At 52.0% G+C, this 14938-nt stretch overlaps 1 protein-coding gene across 3 annotated transcripts; it reads right to left on the minus strand.

The window, feature by feature from the left end:
- Positions 1-331: 331 nt before the first annotated feature.
- SLC6A7 (solute carrier family 6 member 7) lies at positions 332-14633 on the minus strand. 3 transcript variants are annotated; one of them, XM_049771823.1, is made up of 14 exons: positions 14430-14633; positions 12629-12760; positions 12304-12538; positions 10167-10305; positions 8503-8637; positions 7837-7940; positions 7623-7747; positions 7048-7160; positions 5768-5899; positions 5333-5432; positions 5065-5165; positions 4594-4761; positions 1451-1668; positions 332-628 (listed from the first exon to the last, which is right to left on the minus strand). In XM_049771823.1, exons 1-14 carry the CDS (start codon positions 14590-14592, stop codon positions 430-432), a joined length of 2064 nt encoding a protein of 687 aa, XP_049627780.1. In that variant the 5' UTR covers positions 14593-14633; the 3' UTR covers positions 332-429. The 3 variants fall into 3 exon arrangements, with proteins under 3 accessions (XP_049627780.1, XP_049627781.1, XP_049627782.1); XM_049771824.1 differs by lacking the exon at positions 4594-4761; XM_049771825.1 differs by having other exon boundaries at positions 496-1668; positions 14430-14632.
- Between the last annotated feature and the right edge of the window lie 305 nt (positions 14634-14938).

Here is a 14938-nt window from a genome sequence, read left to right on the forward strand (position 1 = left end):
AAAAAGAGTGAGCTTTTTTCCCCACCAGAATCCAACACCCAATAGGCCATGAGCTGTCCATAGTCTGGGCTGTAGGAGAGGCTGGACTGAATGGGGGCACAGAGCTTCTGTCATTCCCAGGAGTCACTTCTGTGGGGCACACTGCTCTTGTGCAACCCTTCATTCTGCTCCAGATGAGCTGAGGTCTGTTTCTGGATGTCTTGCCTGAAAATGGGGTCTCTAACGGGCTTCTTTGTTGCCCCTAATCTCCCCATACCAGAGCAGCCAGGAGAGGAAGAGAGGGGGCCTAGCCCCCAAACCCCACCCAGCAGGAGCAGAGAGGACCAAAGGGCAGTGTCACTGGAGTTTATTAACAAGGACCCAACAGAACACAAAGGGGTTGAGGACACACCGGGAGAAACGGGGACTGACACGTGTGCAGAAGATCACTCAGACACTGTCATTCTCCAGCCCCTCTCTCAGGGAAGCAGAGGCTCTGGGGCCACCCTGCTCAGGCCGGGGCACCGCTGCCCTCCAGTGGACCGAGGATGCATCCTGGAGCAGAGAGCCGTGCGTAGGGGCCCCCTGTGACTCTTTCCGCACCCTGGACCGTCCACAGCCGACACCAATGTCCTGGCAGTGCCTGGAGCTGGAAGGGATAGCAAGGGCCACCAGGGCAAGGGAGAGGGGAAGAGAAGGGACCTGCAACCTGATTGTGTCCCCTCATTTTCACCCCTCATAGGCCCAAGGCTCCTAGCATGACACTAGGGGCTTGGAGTCAATGAGGGCAGCTGTGGGCACCTCTAGAAAGTGTAAGGCCCCCCTTTTCCCTACTTCCCACCCTAGTTCAGTTACTGGGAGTCCCCAACCCTGCTCTGTGTCATCCTCCTCAACAGGGGGTCCCACCTCCACCTTGTGCCCTGACCCAGAATATTCCAACTAAAACACAACCAAACCTGAAGAGCCCCCTGGCCCCCCTCCCAATTGACCTCATTGGCATCTGGGTCCCCAAGGGCCACTATTCCTAACGGCCTGAGGCTTTCAGGTTGGGGCAAGGGCTATGGTTGGCACTTAAATTGGCTCTGCCCCTCACCAAGACCGTCATTTACATGCCTCCTCTCCTGACCTGCCACTTCTCTGGGGGCCTTCCTGTTGGAGACTCACTCAACTCCGAACCCTCCATTTTAGGGTCTCAGGTTGCCCTAAGCCTCCCACTGTGTTCTGGCTCGATGAGGGCAGGTGTCCCCAGAAAAGGAGGGTCTGGGCCCTCAGCAGAGATCAAAGATGGTCTTAGCTGCTCTGCATGATGAGAGCTAAGCTGGGCCTGGGTAGGGGTAGTGTGTGGAGGGGAGGCAGATTCATGACAAGCCCAGAGAAGGGGTCAACCACAGCACCCCCCACCCATCGTGGGCTTCCAGGAGCCCTGTCACCCACCCAGCCACACATCCTGTCCTCCCGCCTCCTGCCTCACATCATAGACTCCACCTCCTCCTCCTCCTCCTCCGCCATTTCTCGGTCCACCTCGATGGCGGTATTCTCGAAGCTGGTGATGCCCCCGTATTTGCGCATGTGCACCATCAGTGGCTTGGGCGACTGGCTCCCGGCCAACGTGGCCACGTACATGCCTGTGCGGTTCTCCTCTAGTGATGGGCCCCAGTCCATGGCCGGCCGGCTAGCCTGCTGGAGCCTCTGCAGCAGAACAAGGAAAGCTGAAGGTCAGAGAATGCTCCATGCCTCCCCAGGTGCTGTCCTCCGCCCTCAGAAACCACCCATGTGTGGACATTTTGGTCACAGATTCAGCTGCTGCTTTCTTTGCTTCCTTCTCTGGTGTGTGGCTGTGGTGAGGTTCTGAGATGAAGCTCTGACAGGGTGGGGAGAGTTGAGAACTTGAGAGAGGGGAGGTACCACTGCTACAAACTGGCTGCTCTCTCCTGCCTCTGAGGTCTCACCTTCCTCCACTGCCTCTCCATCACCACAGAGGAGGGAATTGACTAAAGTGAGGGCACAACATGGCTGTTCTAGAGCATTTCCTTCTCCAGGGACATTCCTGAGGCCCCGAGTCTACCCCAGACCCTTCACATCAGATGACGCCTCCAGGTGCAGATTCCAGTAGGCCCCATGCATAGCACCAGACACTCAAACCCAACACATAGCTTGAATGTATCCAGTGCATGTGAGTACCCATTTGGTGCCTGCCCAGGGTTTGTGTCACTGGTAAGAACCTACCATGCTGACTACAGCAGCTGTCTCCACTCTTCCATCTCTGTTCAGTGACAACCCCATCCTCACACCTGAAGGTATCTCTTCAAGTCACCTAGCCCTTGGGTCAGGTATCTGTCACCTCTCTAGAAATGTCTGCCATCCTCCAACTCTTTCCTTGCACTCTGCTCTGGTTTGACTCTGAAGCACAACACTGCCACTATCTATATACACTTACTTCTTTGGTGTTTCCTCTTTTAACATCAGAGTCCTAGGAGCAAGGACTTGGGCTTTTTCTAGTACAGTAATGCCTGGATAGGATTTCTCACCTACCAGCTACTGACCAGTGGGTCAGACCAGTGGGGAGACCAGGAAGGTTCTGGGCAGGGAGTGCCACATCTAGCACTTCTCTTATCACAAAACCAGACTGCAGAAGTTGCCAGTGTTCCCTAGAGGGCACTGAGAATGCTGGCTTCCAGCTTTCCCTGGTCCCAAGGAGGCAGTTTGGCCCCATCTGAACTCTCAAACCTTCTGCTCTGCAGCCTTTGATAGAACCAAGTACATTTGTCCATGAATTGCACTTCCTCTCATCCTATGGCTAGGGAGGTACCACTCTCCTCACATCCTGTTAAGTGAAGTACAGGAAAGCCAAAGCCCTGAGAGGGGTGTTCACTTGCACAGGGGAAGTAGTAGGCAGAGCCAGTATTGTTTCTGTGGAAGCTCTTTTCTGAGGGCATCCCAGAACTCAAGACCCCTGCCTTCTCCACATTGCTCACCATGCCCAACAGCACAGCCTGCAGGGAAGGAGGGAGGCAGAGTAAAGCTGAGGGTGAACTTTTGGGGGTGCAGGACCCTAGTCTTTGTCTGCAAGAGCGGCCTTTATCTGCCTCACAGATACCATGTTCCAATGCACTAGATTGGAGGGACCAAGGTGGAAGAGGGGAAGGTGCTGCCTGTCAAACAGTGGATGGAAATGACAAGGCTGCCTCATGGACCACACAGGGACGGGACATGTAGACAAGTACTTTGAGTTGTCCAATAAGAGACAGGACTGTGCAGTGACAGGACAGGTTAGAAGTGGGTACAGGGGTGCAACTCTTGACCAATGTCAGTGTCAGCTCACTGTGATTTCATGGGCCACAGTGTCCCAGATGAGTGATTAATGGAGCACAGCATCTAAAAGGGGGTGTGGGGCTACGGGAGTGTAGGGTGTGTACCAGGGGTGTGATGTCTGGATAATATGTAGAGATATATGGTGGTATGCAGAATAGGGGATCATTTGGTGGGTGTGTTGAGGGTATGTAGACTGTATTGAGGACTATAGGAGTATATTTGAAGTATGTGGGGGCAGTGAGCGGATATGAGAGTACATTAGGGACTATAAGGTATAGGGAATGAGTAGGGGGCTTGTAGGTATGTGTTGGGGTCATAAGGGTATAAAGAGGTGTGTGGGAACTGTAGGGGTGGGGATATGAGAGTGTGTAGGGAATATGAAGGTATTTGGGGGTATCATGGGGGTGCATAGGAGTGTTCTGGGGTATCACAGGATATATAGAAATGTGTTGGGTGTTAAAGGATTTATAGGTGTATGTTGGGTAGTTGGGGGTGATTAGGAGCCTGTCAAGGGATGTATAGGACTGTGTTGGAATATTGGGGATATATAAGAATATGTTGAAGTGTTGGGGTATCAGAAGTGTTTAGGAGTGTTTTGAGATGTCGGGGTGTATAGGAGTATGCCAAGATGTTGGGGGTATATAGGAGTGTTTCAGTGAGTGTATAGGAGTGAGTTGAGGCATTGGAGTTTGTATAGAAATGTGCAGGGGATTGTAAGGATGTCAGGAGCAAAGGTGCTTAGGCTCTGCCATGGGCCAGGCTCACTCAGTATTCCTCATTGTGCAGCACCTTGTCACCCTGGGGGTCCTGGAGGCTCAGAGAGAGGCAGGGTCTGGTGGTCTCCGTCCTGTACACAAGATTGCTCTGAAGCCTGCTGGTGCTCACTGCTGCATTCTGTGCTTTCTAGGTATCCTGGCCAGAACTTGTACTATTGTCACTGACTCCATCTGCCTTCTGAGTACAGGAGAGGGTACTGCCCCCTCCCCTAGGGACTTAGAGGAGGGTCAGGCCTGGCCTTGGTCTGGCTCACTCTTTTGTTCACTCAAGTTTTTCCAGTGTTATTGGTGTTCCTCCTGTCCATTAGAAGCCCTTTGCGGTGAAGAGCCACAGGGCAGGACTTGAATGCCCTCACAAACCCTAGTCAAGTTCTGCCCAAGCAGATCTGGTGAACTCAGGGACCAGTGAGACAAACTGCTGGAGGGGTTCAAAGGGACGACAGGACCTGACTGAGGCCTTGGCAAGGAGGGGAAGTCCTGTGGGGTTCCAGGCCAGGGATAGGGACAGGCAGGCAGACAGACTCACCTCCCAGAGCGAGCCCTCCTCTCGCAGCACAGCCACCAGCATGCCAGCCGGGATCATAAGGCAGGACAGCAGCCCCATGAGGATGCCCAGCAGCTCGGCCCAGGCGGGGAAGCGGTAGCTGCCATACTCCGACGGCTGGTACTTGACTATGCTGTACACCAGCAGGGCCTGCAGGTGGGGGGTTCCTACACTCACAGGGGGTTCGAAACTCTGCGCAGAATCTGCAACACTAGCACCTGGTCTAGACCCCACTCTCAGATGACCCCACAGCCAGGGTGGGAACAGACTTGCATTTGAGCTGAGACAGCATCTCCAGAATGGTCCAACCCCAGGACAGAGGAAGCCTGAGAGGTGCCCCACCCCACTAACGCAGCTAAATGCAGAGTTTACAAGCACTAAGGATCTCTGGGATGCACAGTAAGATCCCGAGAAGTTAACTCCCCTCCACCCCACAGACCCTGCCTGCCTTACCAGCAGAGTGGCCGGAGACAAGAACAACCAGCAGGCTCTGAAGTAGATGCCCGGCTTGAAGCCCAGCATCATGTGGATGTCTCTGCAGAACCTCTGGATGCCTGTGGGAGGGAGCAGGTGGCCCTGCAGGTCCGCACAGAGCTCCCCACCACCTGAGTCCTGGAGATCCAGCCTGGCCTTCGGGAATTGGGACCCAGGGTGGGGCGTCCCCAAACTTGTACTCTCCCACCTCAGGGAACTCGGCCCCCACGCCCAGGGCCCTGCTCACCATACACTCTGGTGACAGCGAGGCACGTGGTGATCACCACAACCATGAGGCCAAAGCTGGCGCTGTAGTCATCCAGAAGAACAAGCCAGTACATGCCCCCCTAGAACAAGGCATATAGCTCTGAGTCCCTGCTTGGTGGCACTAAGCATGCAGGAAGCCCAGACGAGGGGGGGGGGGGGAGTGGGTTGGTGACAGTGGCCATCACATCTCATCTGTGTCTCCCCCACCCCTTCGAGGGCAGGAGAGCAGATTCAGGAATAAAGTCACTCAGCAAGGACATTGGTCTCTTGTCTTGAAAGCCAAGACTGGGACACAGGCGAAATAAGCTGCCCTCGGGAGTGAGTCTCTGGTAGGGAAGGGTCAAAGCTGGAGCTGTCAGCCTGATTACACACCCGTCCATTTGTCCCCAGCCCTGACACCCTGAGCATTACTCACATCAGTGGTGAGGACCAGGCCCATCAAGTACATGGACACACAGATGAGCCCCGAGAACACAGCCTTCTTGGGTCGCAGATAGTAAGGGAATTCATCTGTCACAGCTGTCACAATGGTCTCCAGAAAGGCAAACTGGTGTCGGGGGGGAAATCAATGTATCTGAGTGCTCCATGCATGGACACACTCACACACAGACATGCAGTCCTATGTCTCATACAGCACAGAGACATATAAAATGTACACACATGCACACAATACAATTCTTTCTTCCTTCCTTCCTCCCTTCTTCCCTCCTTCCCTCCCTCCCTCTCTCTTCTTTCCTTCTTTCTTTCCTTCTTTTCTTCTTTCTTTCCTTCTTTCCTTCTTTCTTTCCTTCTTTTCTTCTTTCCTTCTTTCCTTCTTTCCTTCTTTCCTTCCTTCCTTCCTTCCTTCCTTCCTTCCTTCCTTCCTTCCTTCCTTCTTTTTTTCTTTCTTTTTTTCTTTTTTTCTTTCTTACTTTCTTTCTTTTTTTGGTTTTTGGGTCACACCCGGCGGCGCTCAGGAGTTACTTCTGGCTCTCTGCTCAGAAATCACTTCTGGCAGGCTCAGGAGATCATTATGTATGGCGGGATTCGAACTACCATTGGTTCTGGGTCAGCGCTTGCAAGGCAAATGCCCTATTGCTGTATTATCTCTCTGGCCCCCACACAGTACAATTCTATGTTTCACACAAGCACATGCAGTCCCATATTCCACAGAGCACATACAAACACACACATGCTCACAATGCAGTCCCATGCTTCACACATCACACACAGACACAAAGTCCCACAGCTCATACAGATGGGACGCACACAGATTGAGATGCAAATTCACATGTAAACTCACATAACACACATAAAATCTGATGTCTCATATTAGCATGCACACAATGCAGTTCCATTTCTCACAGGACAACACGGTCACATACATATAAGCATGCGCATATGTAGTCCCCTGTCCTGCATAACACACATGTACCGCAAGTCGCATGTCTCACATTGCACACGCATAAGGCATGTACACAATCTCACATGGCATTCATGCACAGCAAGTCAAAAGTTAGCCTCGATAGTTCTAGATTTCACTTGGGTCGAGCTAGTATTACCCAAACTAACATATAGTCTCTCCTCTCATCTGGCATGCAAGGAAGCACATGCGCATGCATACATCCAATCCCATATCTCACACAGCATGCACAAATGGATATACATATTAGCACCCCACACCAACACACCCACACTGAGGTGGGTTAGGCCCACCTGGCTGTCCAGGCCGAGAGTCAGCAGCATGAAGAAGAAGAGGAAGGACCAGAAGGGAGCTAGTGGCAGCATAGTCATGGCCTGTGGGTAGACAACAAAGGCCAGGCCAGGGCCTGGGCCGGAGCACACAGGGTCAGCAGCCGGAGGCACGTGGCAGGTACCCCCATGTGTTGATGCCCTTTGGGCACATAGGTACTGCCAAATTCAGAGGTGCCCCAATGGCACACTTTCCCCACCTAACTCCTAAGGAGGGTGAACATGGCCATTATGCAACAGATGAAGAGCTCACAAACGGACACAAGGCCCAATACAAAGCCTCATGGGATACATGTGGTACAAAATTATTAAACTGGCCATCACACACACACCCAGTGCCTTGGACACACATACTGGCACCCTCCATTCACTTGCACAGGACACAGTCTCTGGACAGATAAGAAGCCACTCAGGTAACAGCTCACAAGTGGCCTAAAAAAGAGAGGAATGTGCATACCAACGTGTGTGTATACTGCATACTCCACATGGTTCTGTGCCCCTGTCACCTTGCTAGTCCCTCATGCCCAGCAGCCACACACCTGCTTTGGCCACTTGGTCCACAGGCACGTCCAGCTCCTGAGACATGTAGCCTAGCACGGAGAAGATGGCAAAGCCCGCCAGGATGCTGGTGATGGCATTGCCCAGGGTGACGATGAAAGTGTCTCTGTAGCAAGTCCAGGCATGGCCAAGTGAGCCTCAGAACCCTGTTCCTCCCCCATAGCTTTCCTCCCCACGTCTGAGGGCTGCGCTCACCGGTAGATGTTCTGGTGAAATGTGTTGTATGAAGCAAAGGTGAGGAGCCCTCCGAAGCCCACACCCAGGGAATAGAAGATCTGAAGGGCAGCTTCGATCCACACCTGGAGGTGAGACTGGTCACTAGATTGCAGCTCAGTTTCCCCTCCCAGGAACTGGGTAGACTCTAAGCTTGGTCCAGTTCTAAAGGAGGTAACACTTCAGGCCCACCCTCCATGGGTTCATAGAGACAGGGATCCTGCTGAAATCCTTCTTTCATTGTGGAGTTGAGGGCCTGGGACTCCAGCTCTATCCTTCTAGCTATATAGCCTGTGCACCCTTCCCCCTACCTTGACAGGTAAGGGTTAAATAACTGCAGGCATACCAGGACTGAGAATGCTGGCACCTTTGTGGCTACTGAGGCAGTCCTGGGTATCTGGGGTCAGACAGACCGGCCCAGAGCCTCCAGATACCCCCAACCCTGCCTCCCCTACTGTGTAAACTTAAGCTTGTCATGGACACTTTGGGACCACCAGTGTTTCATGGGAGAATGGTATCTACTTCCCAGGATTGTCCCAAAGAATAAAAGGAAAATGCACGGTGCATGGCTCCTCAGGGGAGTCCCGGTCCCCCCTTACCCTCCCCTCCCAGAGGAGCTTCTCCTGCCCCTCTCTGTGCTTGTCTCACCTTGGAAGACAGAAGGTGGTGGAACTGGGGGGTGAGATAGAACTGGATGCCCTTCCAGGCCCCTGGGAGCGTGACTCCCCGCACCAGCAGCATGAGCAGGATGAGGTAGGGGAATGTGGCCGTGAAATACACTACCTGCAGTGGGAGGTGGCACAGAGGGGGTCACTCCTCCCACCTCACTCCTCTTTCCGAGTCCCCAGACCCCCAGGTTTTCTCCCAATGCTGGAGCAACCAGCGCAGGGGCTTCAGAGGCCCACCTTGTCCCCACTGTGCAGTACCACCATAGGGCTTATCGGGTTCTTCTTATCAGGACCTGCCCAGGGTGACCCAAACCTGCCCTGCAATGGCCCTCCCAGGGCCATTGATGTCTGGCAGCCTTCTCATCCTCTGCATGAGCCTCCCAAGCCAGCTGAGTCCTCTCTGCCTGATCTTTGAGGTTTTTTTTTTTTTTTGTTTTTTTGGGGGGGCGACGTCCGGTGACGCTGGGGGATCAAACCTCACTCCATCCTAGCCTAGCGCAGGCAAGGCAGATGCCTTACCACTTGTGCCACCGCTCCGGCCCCTCTCTGCCTGATCTTAACATCACCACTTCTCCTTGCCTTCTAACTGCTTCCACCCATATCTCACTAGTCCTTCCTTACAGACAACAGTTCTCTGCACTTTGCAGAGGGACATGTTCTCATTTGTAAATGATAGTGTAAGTCATGCAAGTCTAGTCCTTCCAGAGCAGCTGGATGACTTTTCAGACCCTCTCAGCTGACACTGTGCATCTGTGGCCTTGTCTCCAGCTCCAAAGTGGCATCCTTCAGGGACAGTACCCAGCTTTTCTTTGCAGGGACTGAATGTTCTCAGCTCCATGGGTGGACACACAACCCTGCCCAGCTGGAGTGTGCTTCAGCCCCTGTGAAGCTCAGTTCTGCAAACTGGGAAAAGGTAGGTTCAGTCACTAAACAAGAGGATCTGCAGCTGCTAGGGGTAACCTCAAGAAGCCTTGAGCAGGACCAAACTGGAGAGAGTATTGGGGTTTTATTGTTTGTTTTGTTTCTGGGTCACACCCTGAAATGCTCAGGGGTTATTCCTGGCTCTGCGCTCAGAAATCACTCCTGGCAGGCACAGGAGACCATATGGAAATCTGGGATTTGAACCACAATCCGTCCTGAGTCCGCTGCGTGCAAGGCAAACTTACCCTATTGCTGTGCTATCTCTCCGGCCCAGAGAGAGTGTTGTTGAGACCCCAAGAGGCCCAGATCCTGATAAAATCAATTGAGCCCCTTGCCCAGATGTGCCTGAAACCCACCCTCTGCACTTCCTAACAGAGCTGGGAAGAGGTCACTTACATCTCAAAGGGCTTGACTTCTATATTCACTATCAAAGCATTTAACACACACTTGTTTGTTTAGCCCCTTCTAAGTATGGAGGCTCACTTAAAAATTCCATCTTAAATAACAGATATTTTTCTTGGTACCTTTATAGTTTAGCCATGGTCCATCTTTTCCTCCACCTCCTTCAGGAAGAGCCCTCCTCCCCGCAACCTCCCACACGCACAGCTGAATCTCCATGTCTCCCCCTTTCTTTTCTTCCAGTTCAACTCTATTCCATCACACCCTCTCCAAAAAACCCTCCCACATCCCCACTTTTGGGCCTCCAAGGCCTCCCGGCTTCACCTTGCCAGAGGACTTCACCCCCTTGAGGATACAGAGGAACACAATGACCCAGGCGAGGAGCAGACAGAGGCAGAGATTCCAGCGGATGGTACCGGGACTACCGATGCCCTGGCTTCCTTGGATGTGTAGGACATAGCGGCTGTGGAGACAGAAATCTAATTGAGTCTTGCTCTCCCATACACTCCATGACATAGAGGGAGCCGTGGCTAGGCTCCTTGACTTCTCTACACTGACTCATCTACCTGCCTCTGCTCAGTTTGTATGGGGGTGAGGGGACTGGCCTCCACAGCAGGAGTCAGGTCTGTACACGTGTTCACATCCATAGCATGTTCACACCAACATACATGCACTCCCTGTGGGACCTTGTCTTTGGTACAGTCCCCGTATATCCGACAGCATCCCTGGTTTTGGCAACAGAGGCCCCCAATTTGGCTTGGTGTGGCAGTGCCTCCTTTCTCTGTATGAATTCCCTTGTCTCTGTAAATTGCCTCCATCAACCCTTCAAAGGAAATTCTCTGGTAGGATACTTGCTTTTTGCCTGCACCCGTAAGACAGTAGGTGTGGGGTTAGCAGGGAGACTCCCAGAGTTGCCTATGACTATGTCATATCCTTTGGCTTTTGACCCACCTGGCGTTGCCCATGGTAAAATCCATTGTGGATGAATGAACTGCATCATCAGTTCAGGCAAGAGGCCAAAATATTTCAGGCCAAGGGGCCCATCTGGAGGAATATTCCAAAGAGCTCCCTTCGAACAATAAAGCTTCAGGGCTGTGTCCTCTGGTTGGCCAATAATCTCTACCTAGGAAAAGGCTACTCTGGAATGTCCCAGAAAAGGAGTCTTCTACCAAATACTAAGTCATCTTCACAGTCCCAAAGGAGAGCGTCAGGACAGGCGGTGAGACAGCCACCAGTTAAGGTGTGTGCCTGGCACTAGCCATCTCTGCTATAATCCATTTCTCCCCCAGAAAAGCCCCAGGGCAGTGAACTGGGAGCCTGGGATCCACTGAACTTAGTCCTGTGAGTGGTACTTGGGAGTCTATGCAGTACTAGAGATTGACACGTGCTCTCCCCCTTTGCCTGATCTTCTCTCTCCTTCAACTAACCAGAGAACATCCTTAGTCATGGATTGGACTAAGGTGGTGCTCAACTCTAATTACTAAGACAATGGGTGGAAAAGTGCCTGTGGAGCCAGGACTATCATCACCATCTGTAGAGAAGATGGGGCCCCCAAAGCTCCCAATAACTTCTGTCTTCATGCTTCTCACTGCTAAGAGTACCCGGAAGCACTATTTGGGTCTTACTGCTAAGAATACCCGGAAGCACTATTTGGGCCTCACTGCCAATTAGACCATAGCCCTGCCTGCCTTCCCTTCAGAATTATCATGCTCACATCAAAGAAGAGGATGAACATATCAAAAAGCCTGCAAACAGCCAGTATTGGCAGGGCTGTGCTGAGAAAGGAGCCCTCACCCACTGTTACTGGAAATGTCATCTGTGAAAAGCAGTACACAGTCCTAGGAATAGAACTGCCGTATGACCCAGAAATACCACTTATTGGCATCTATCCTCCACACACAAAACATTAATTTGACAGGTTATTTATAAACACACTTATGTTCCTCTCTGCACCTAGTACAATAGCTAAGAAAGGGAAACAACACAAATGTTCAACTACGAATGAAAGGATCAAGGACTTTGCAGCTCTAAGAAAGAACGGAATCATGCAATTCATAGCAACATAGCTGGAATCAGAGGCTTTCATGCTGAGTGAAATCAGGCGCAGGAAACAAGAGATGCAGAATGATATCTCTCATCGGTGGGACTTAATGATACACTTCAAGGTAGTAACAGAGCACAAGGTGACACAACAAGAGAACTGATCCACACAACTGAGATGGGGGGGTTGAGAGGGAGGTGGGTGTACATGGGAGGAGGGGGTCATATACTGGCGATGAGTGAGGTATTAGAATAATGTGCATGAGAAACCATCATTAACAGTACTGTGAATCATAGACTCTCAACAAAGAGTGGTTCAAGGTCACACGGCTGGTCCTGCATAGACTTTGGATTAGAAGCTGAGTCCACCTGTCCTAGGCTCCCTGCATTGCCCCTGCACAATGGCCGGCCGCCTCCTGACCTCCAGTACTCCTCGCTAGGGCTGACGGTGCTGCTGAGGTTGAGGGCCAGGGACCCATTGCCATTCCGGGAGCCTTGGTGCTCCCGGCAGAGGTCTGTGTTCCACCAGTTGCCGCAGTGCTCCCAGGGTAGGTTGCTGGTGAGGGAGGCGAAGAGGTAGAAGAGGACATAGGCGATGATCATGTTGTAGTAGATGGCCACCAGGCCTACGATGAGCAGCATGGCCGCACCGGCACCTGAGGGGAGAGGGCCTCAGGCCTCCGGAAGGCACCCCCTTTCTGCCTAGAGGCTGTGGTTTGCGGGGGAAACTGCCACGGAGGCCTCACCTTTGAAGAGCGGGCTGAACTTCCAGACAGCCAGGGGTCCCAGGCTGGAGAACTGACCCAGAGAAAGCTCCAGAAAGAAGAGAGGGATGCCACAGATAGCCAGCATGAGGAAGTAGGGCACGAGGAAGGCTCCTACAGGGAAAACAGAGCAGAAAGCTGCATTCCACACCTGGCTTACACCTACAACTTGAGGGAACACTTCTTCCTGATTACAGGCCCTGAGGGCCAAGGATGGGATGAAGAAGGACACATCTCTATAGCCTCGTGCCCATACCAGTGCTGATTGCTGAGTGAAGAAATAAAGGAACGAATTAATAAATGAAGTCCTTGCCCCCCAAATCTAGACATCCATACCCTTTAGAACCTCACTCCAAGGAGCTGGAGCAATAGTACAGTGAATAAGGCATTTACCTTGCATGCAGCCCACCCAGGTTCTATCCCCCTGTATCCCCCAAGCACTGCAAGGAGTGATTTCTGAGCACAAAGCCAGGAGTAACCCCTAATTATTGCTGAGTATAACCCCAAATAAATAAACAACAAAGAGTCTGGCTTCAATTGTCTCCTCCTTTCCTCCCTCCACTTCTGATGCAGATGACTGTCCCTGTGGTCTGTGGGGTCCAGCTTCCCTCTACCTTCTCACTACCATGGCTCTGAAAAGACATCTATTAGTGCCTTCTAGTGCCTTGCACACATTTCCCAACCAGGCAGATGAGGGACCTGTCCCCCAATTCTGTCCTTATTCACCTATAAATCTGCTGAGGAAGAAGGCAGCCTTAAGGCACCTCAGCAAAAGGAGATCAGCACAGGGGGCACCAAATGAGAGAGGTTGGAGGAGTGTAAGTGTGGGGTTCTGCATGCTCAGAAACCAGCTCCTGTTCCATTGTCCATCACTTCCCGACTTCATTGCTTCTTCCTGAATTCCTGATACTAGGCCAGTGTGTGTCTTTAATGATCTGAGGAGACACAGAGTGTGGAGATTTGAGGGGCATGTAGTGGCTCTGGAGAAGAGGATCCAAAGAGCCACACTGTGACAAGGTAAAAACCTGCCCCTCCACTATCCACTTCATCAGGACAATGCCCCCTCAGTTGTCCTCGGGGTTAAATGGGCTGCTGGGCATGGAGGGTATAGTTTGGCCCTGTCAGATGGTTAGCACTCAGCCCACTCTATGAGAGGCAGAATTTTATTATTTAACTCAATAGGGAGACAGGGTCACAGACTCCTGTTAATATGGGAGGAAGTGGGTTGGAGTTATAGGATATGGAAAGGGATAGCAGATAGTGTATGTGGCTGACCTGGGTTGAATCCTCGACACCACATATGGTCTCCAAAGTCTGCTGGAATTTATCCTTGAGTGCAGAGATAGGAGTAAGCCTTGAGAACCACTGGAGATGTGCCCTCACCCCAATAAAAACAAATAAATAACAACACTTCATGGGGCCAGAGAGCTAGTACAGTGGACAGAGCACCTGCATAGAATGTGGTTGACTTAGGTTCTATCCCCAACATCCCATATAACTCCTCAAGCCTGTCAGGCATAATCCCTCAATGCAGTCAGGAGTAATGTCTGAACTACAGTGTGGCTTGAAAGTAAAAAAAAAAAAAATAATGTAAAAAGATGGGACCAAGGACAGTCAGAATGGAAGAGCCCAGAGAGGACCATGCCAGGCAGAAAGGTTCTGGAGGAGGAGTGAGTGAATGAGTGTGTGTGTGTGTGTGTGTGTGTGTGTGTGTGTGTGTGTGTGTGTGTGTGTGTGTGTAAGCACCCTTGGACACCTCCAGCAGGCCTGGCATTATGCTTACCTCCTCCATTGGTGTAGGCACGGTAGGGAAAACGCCACACATTGCCCAGACCCACACAGTAGCCGATGCATGACAGCAAGAAGTCCAGTTTGCCTGTCCAGTTCCCCCGGTCTGCAGCAAAGTCCACATCTAGGTCCACATCACCCTGGTCACTGGGTGTCATCAACAGGTCTGGGGTGACCGGCTACCAGGAAGAGACAAAAAGGGCAAGGAGGGGAAGGTGAAGTCAGGTTGGAACCACGACTCTTCCCCTCAAAAGAACAGGAATTAAACAATGGTTGTTGGCTCAGGTCACTAACTGCACTCATCTAGCTAACATACAAAGGGGTCAGCAGGTGGCTCAGACATTAAGAAAGTTGCTCTGGGGGCCACGAAGACAGCACAAGGATAAGGAGCACATGCATGGGATGCCCGAAACCCAGGTTCAATCCCTGACATCGCATGGTCCCATGAGCAGCACCTGGAGGCCCTACGAGCATGACTGGGTGTGGCCCTGTTGGTCCCTAGCA

Source organism: Suncus etruscus, chromosome 4, assembly GCF_024139225.1.
Source record: "Suncus etruscus isolate mSunEtr1 chromosome 4, mSunEtr1.pri.cur, whole genome shotgun sequence".
NCBI classification, from domain to species: domain Eukaryota; kingdom Metazoa; phylum Chordata; class Mammalia; order Eulipotyphla; family Soricidae; genus Suncus; species Suncus etruscus.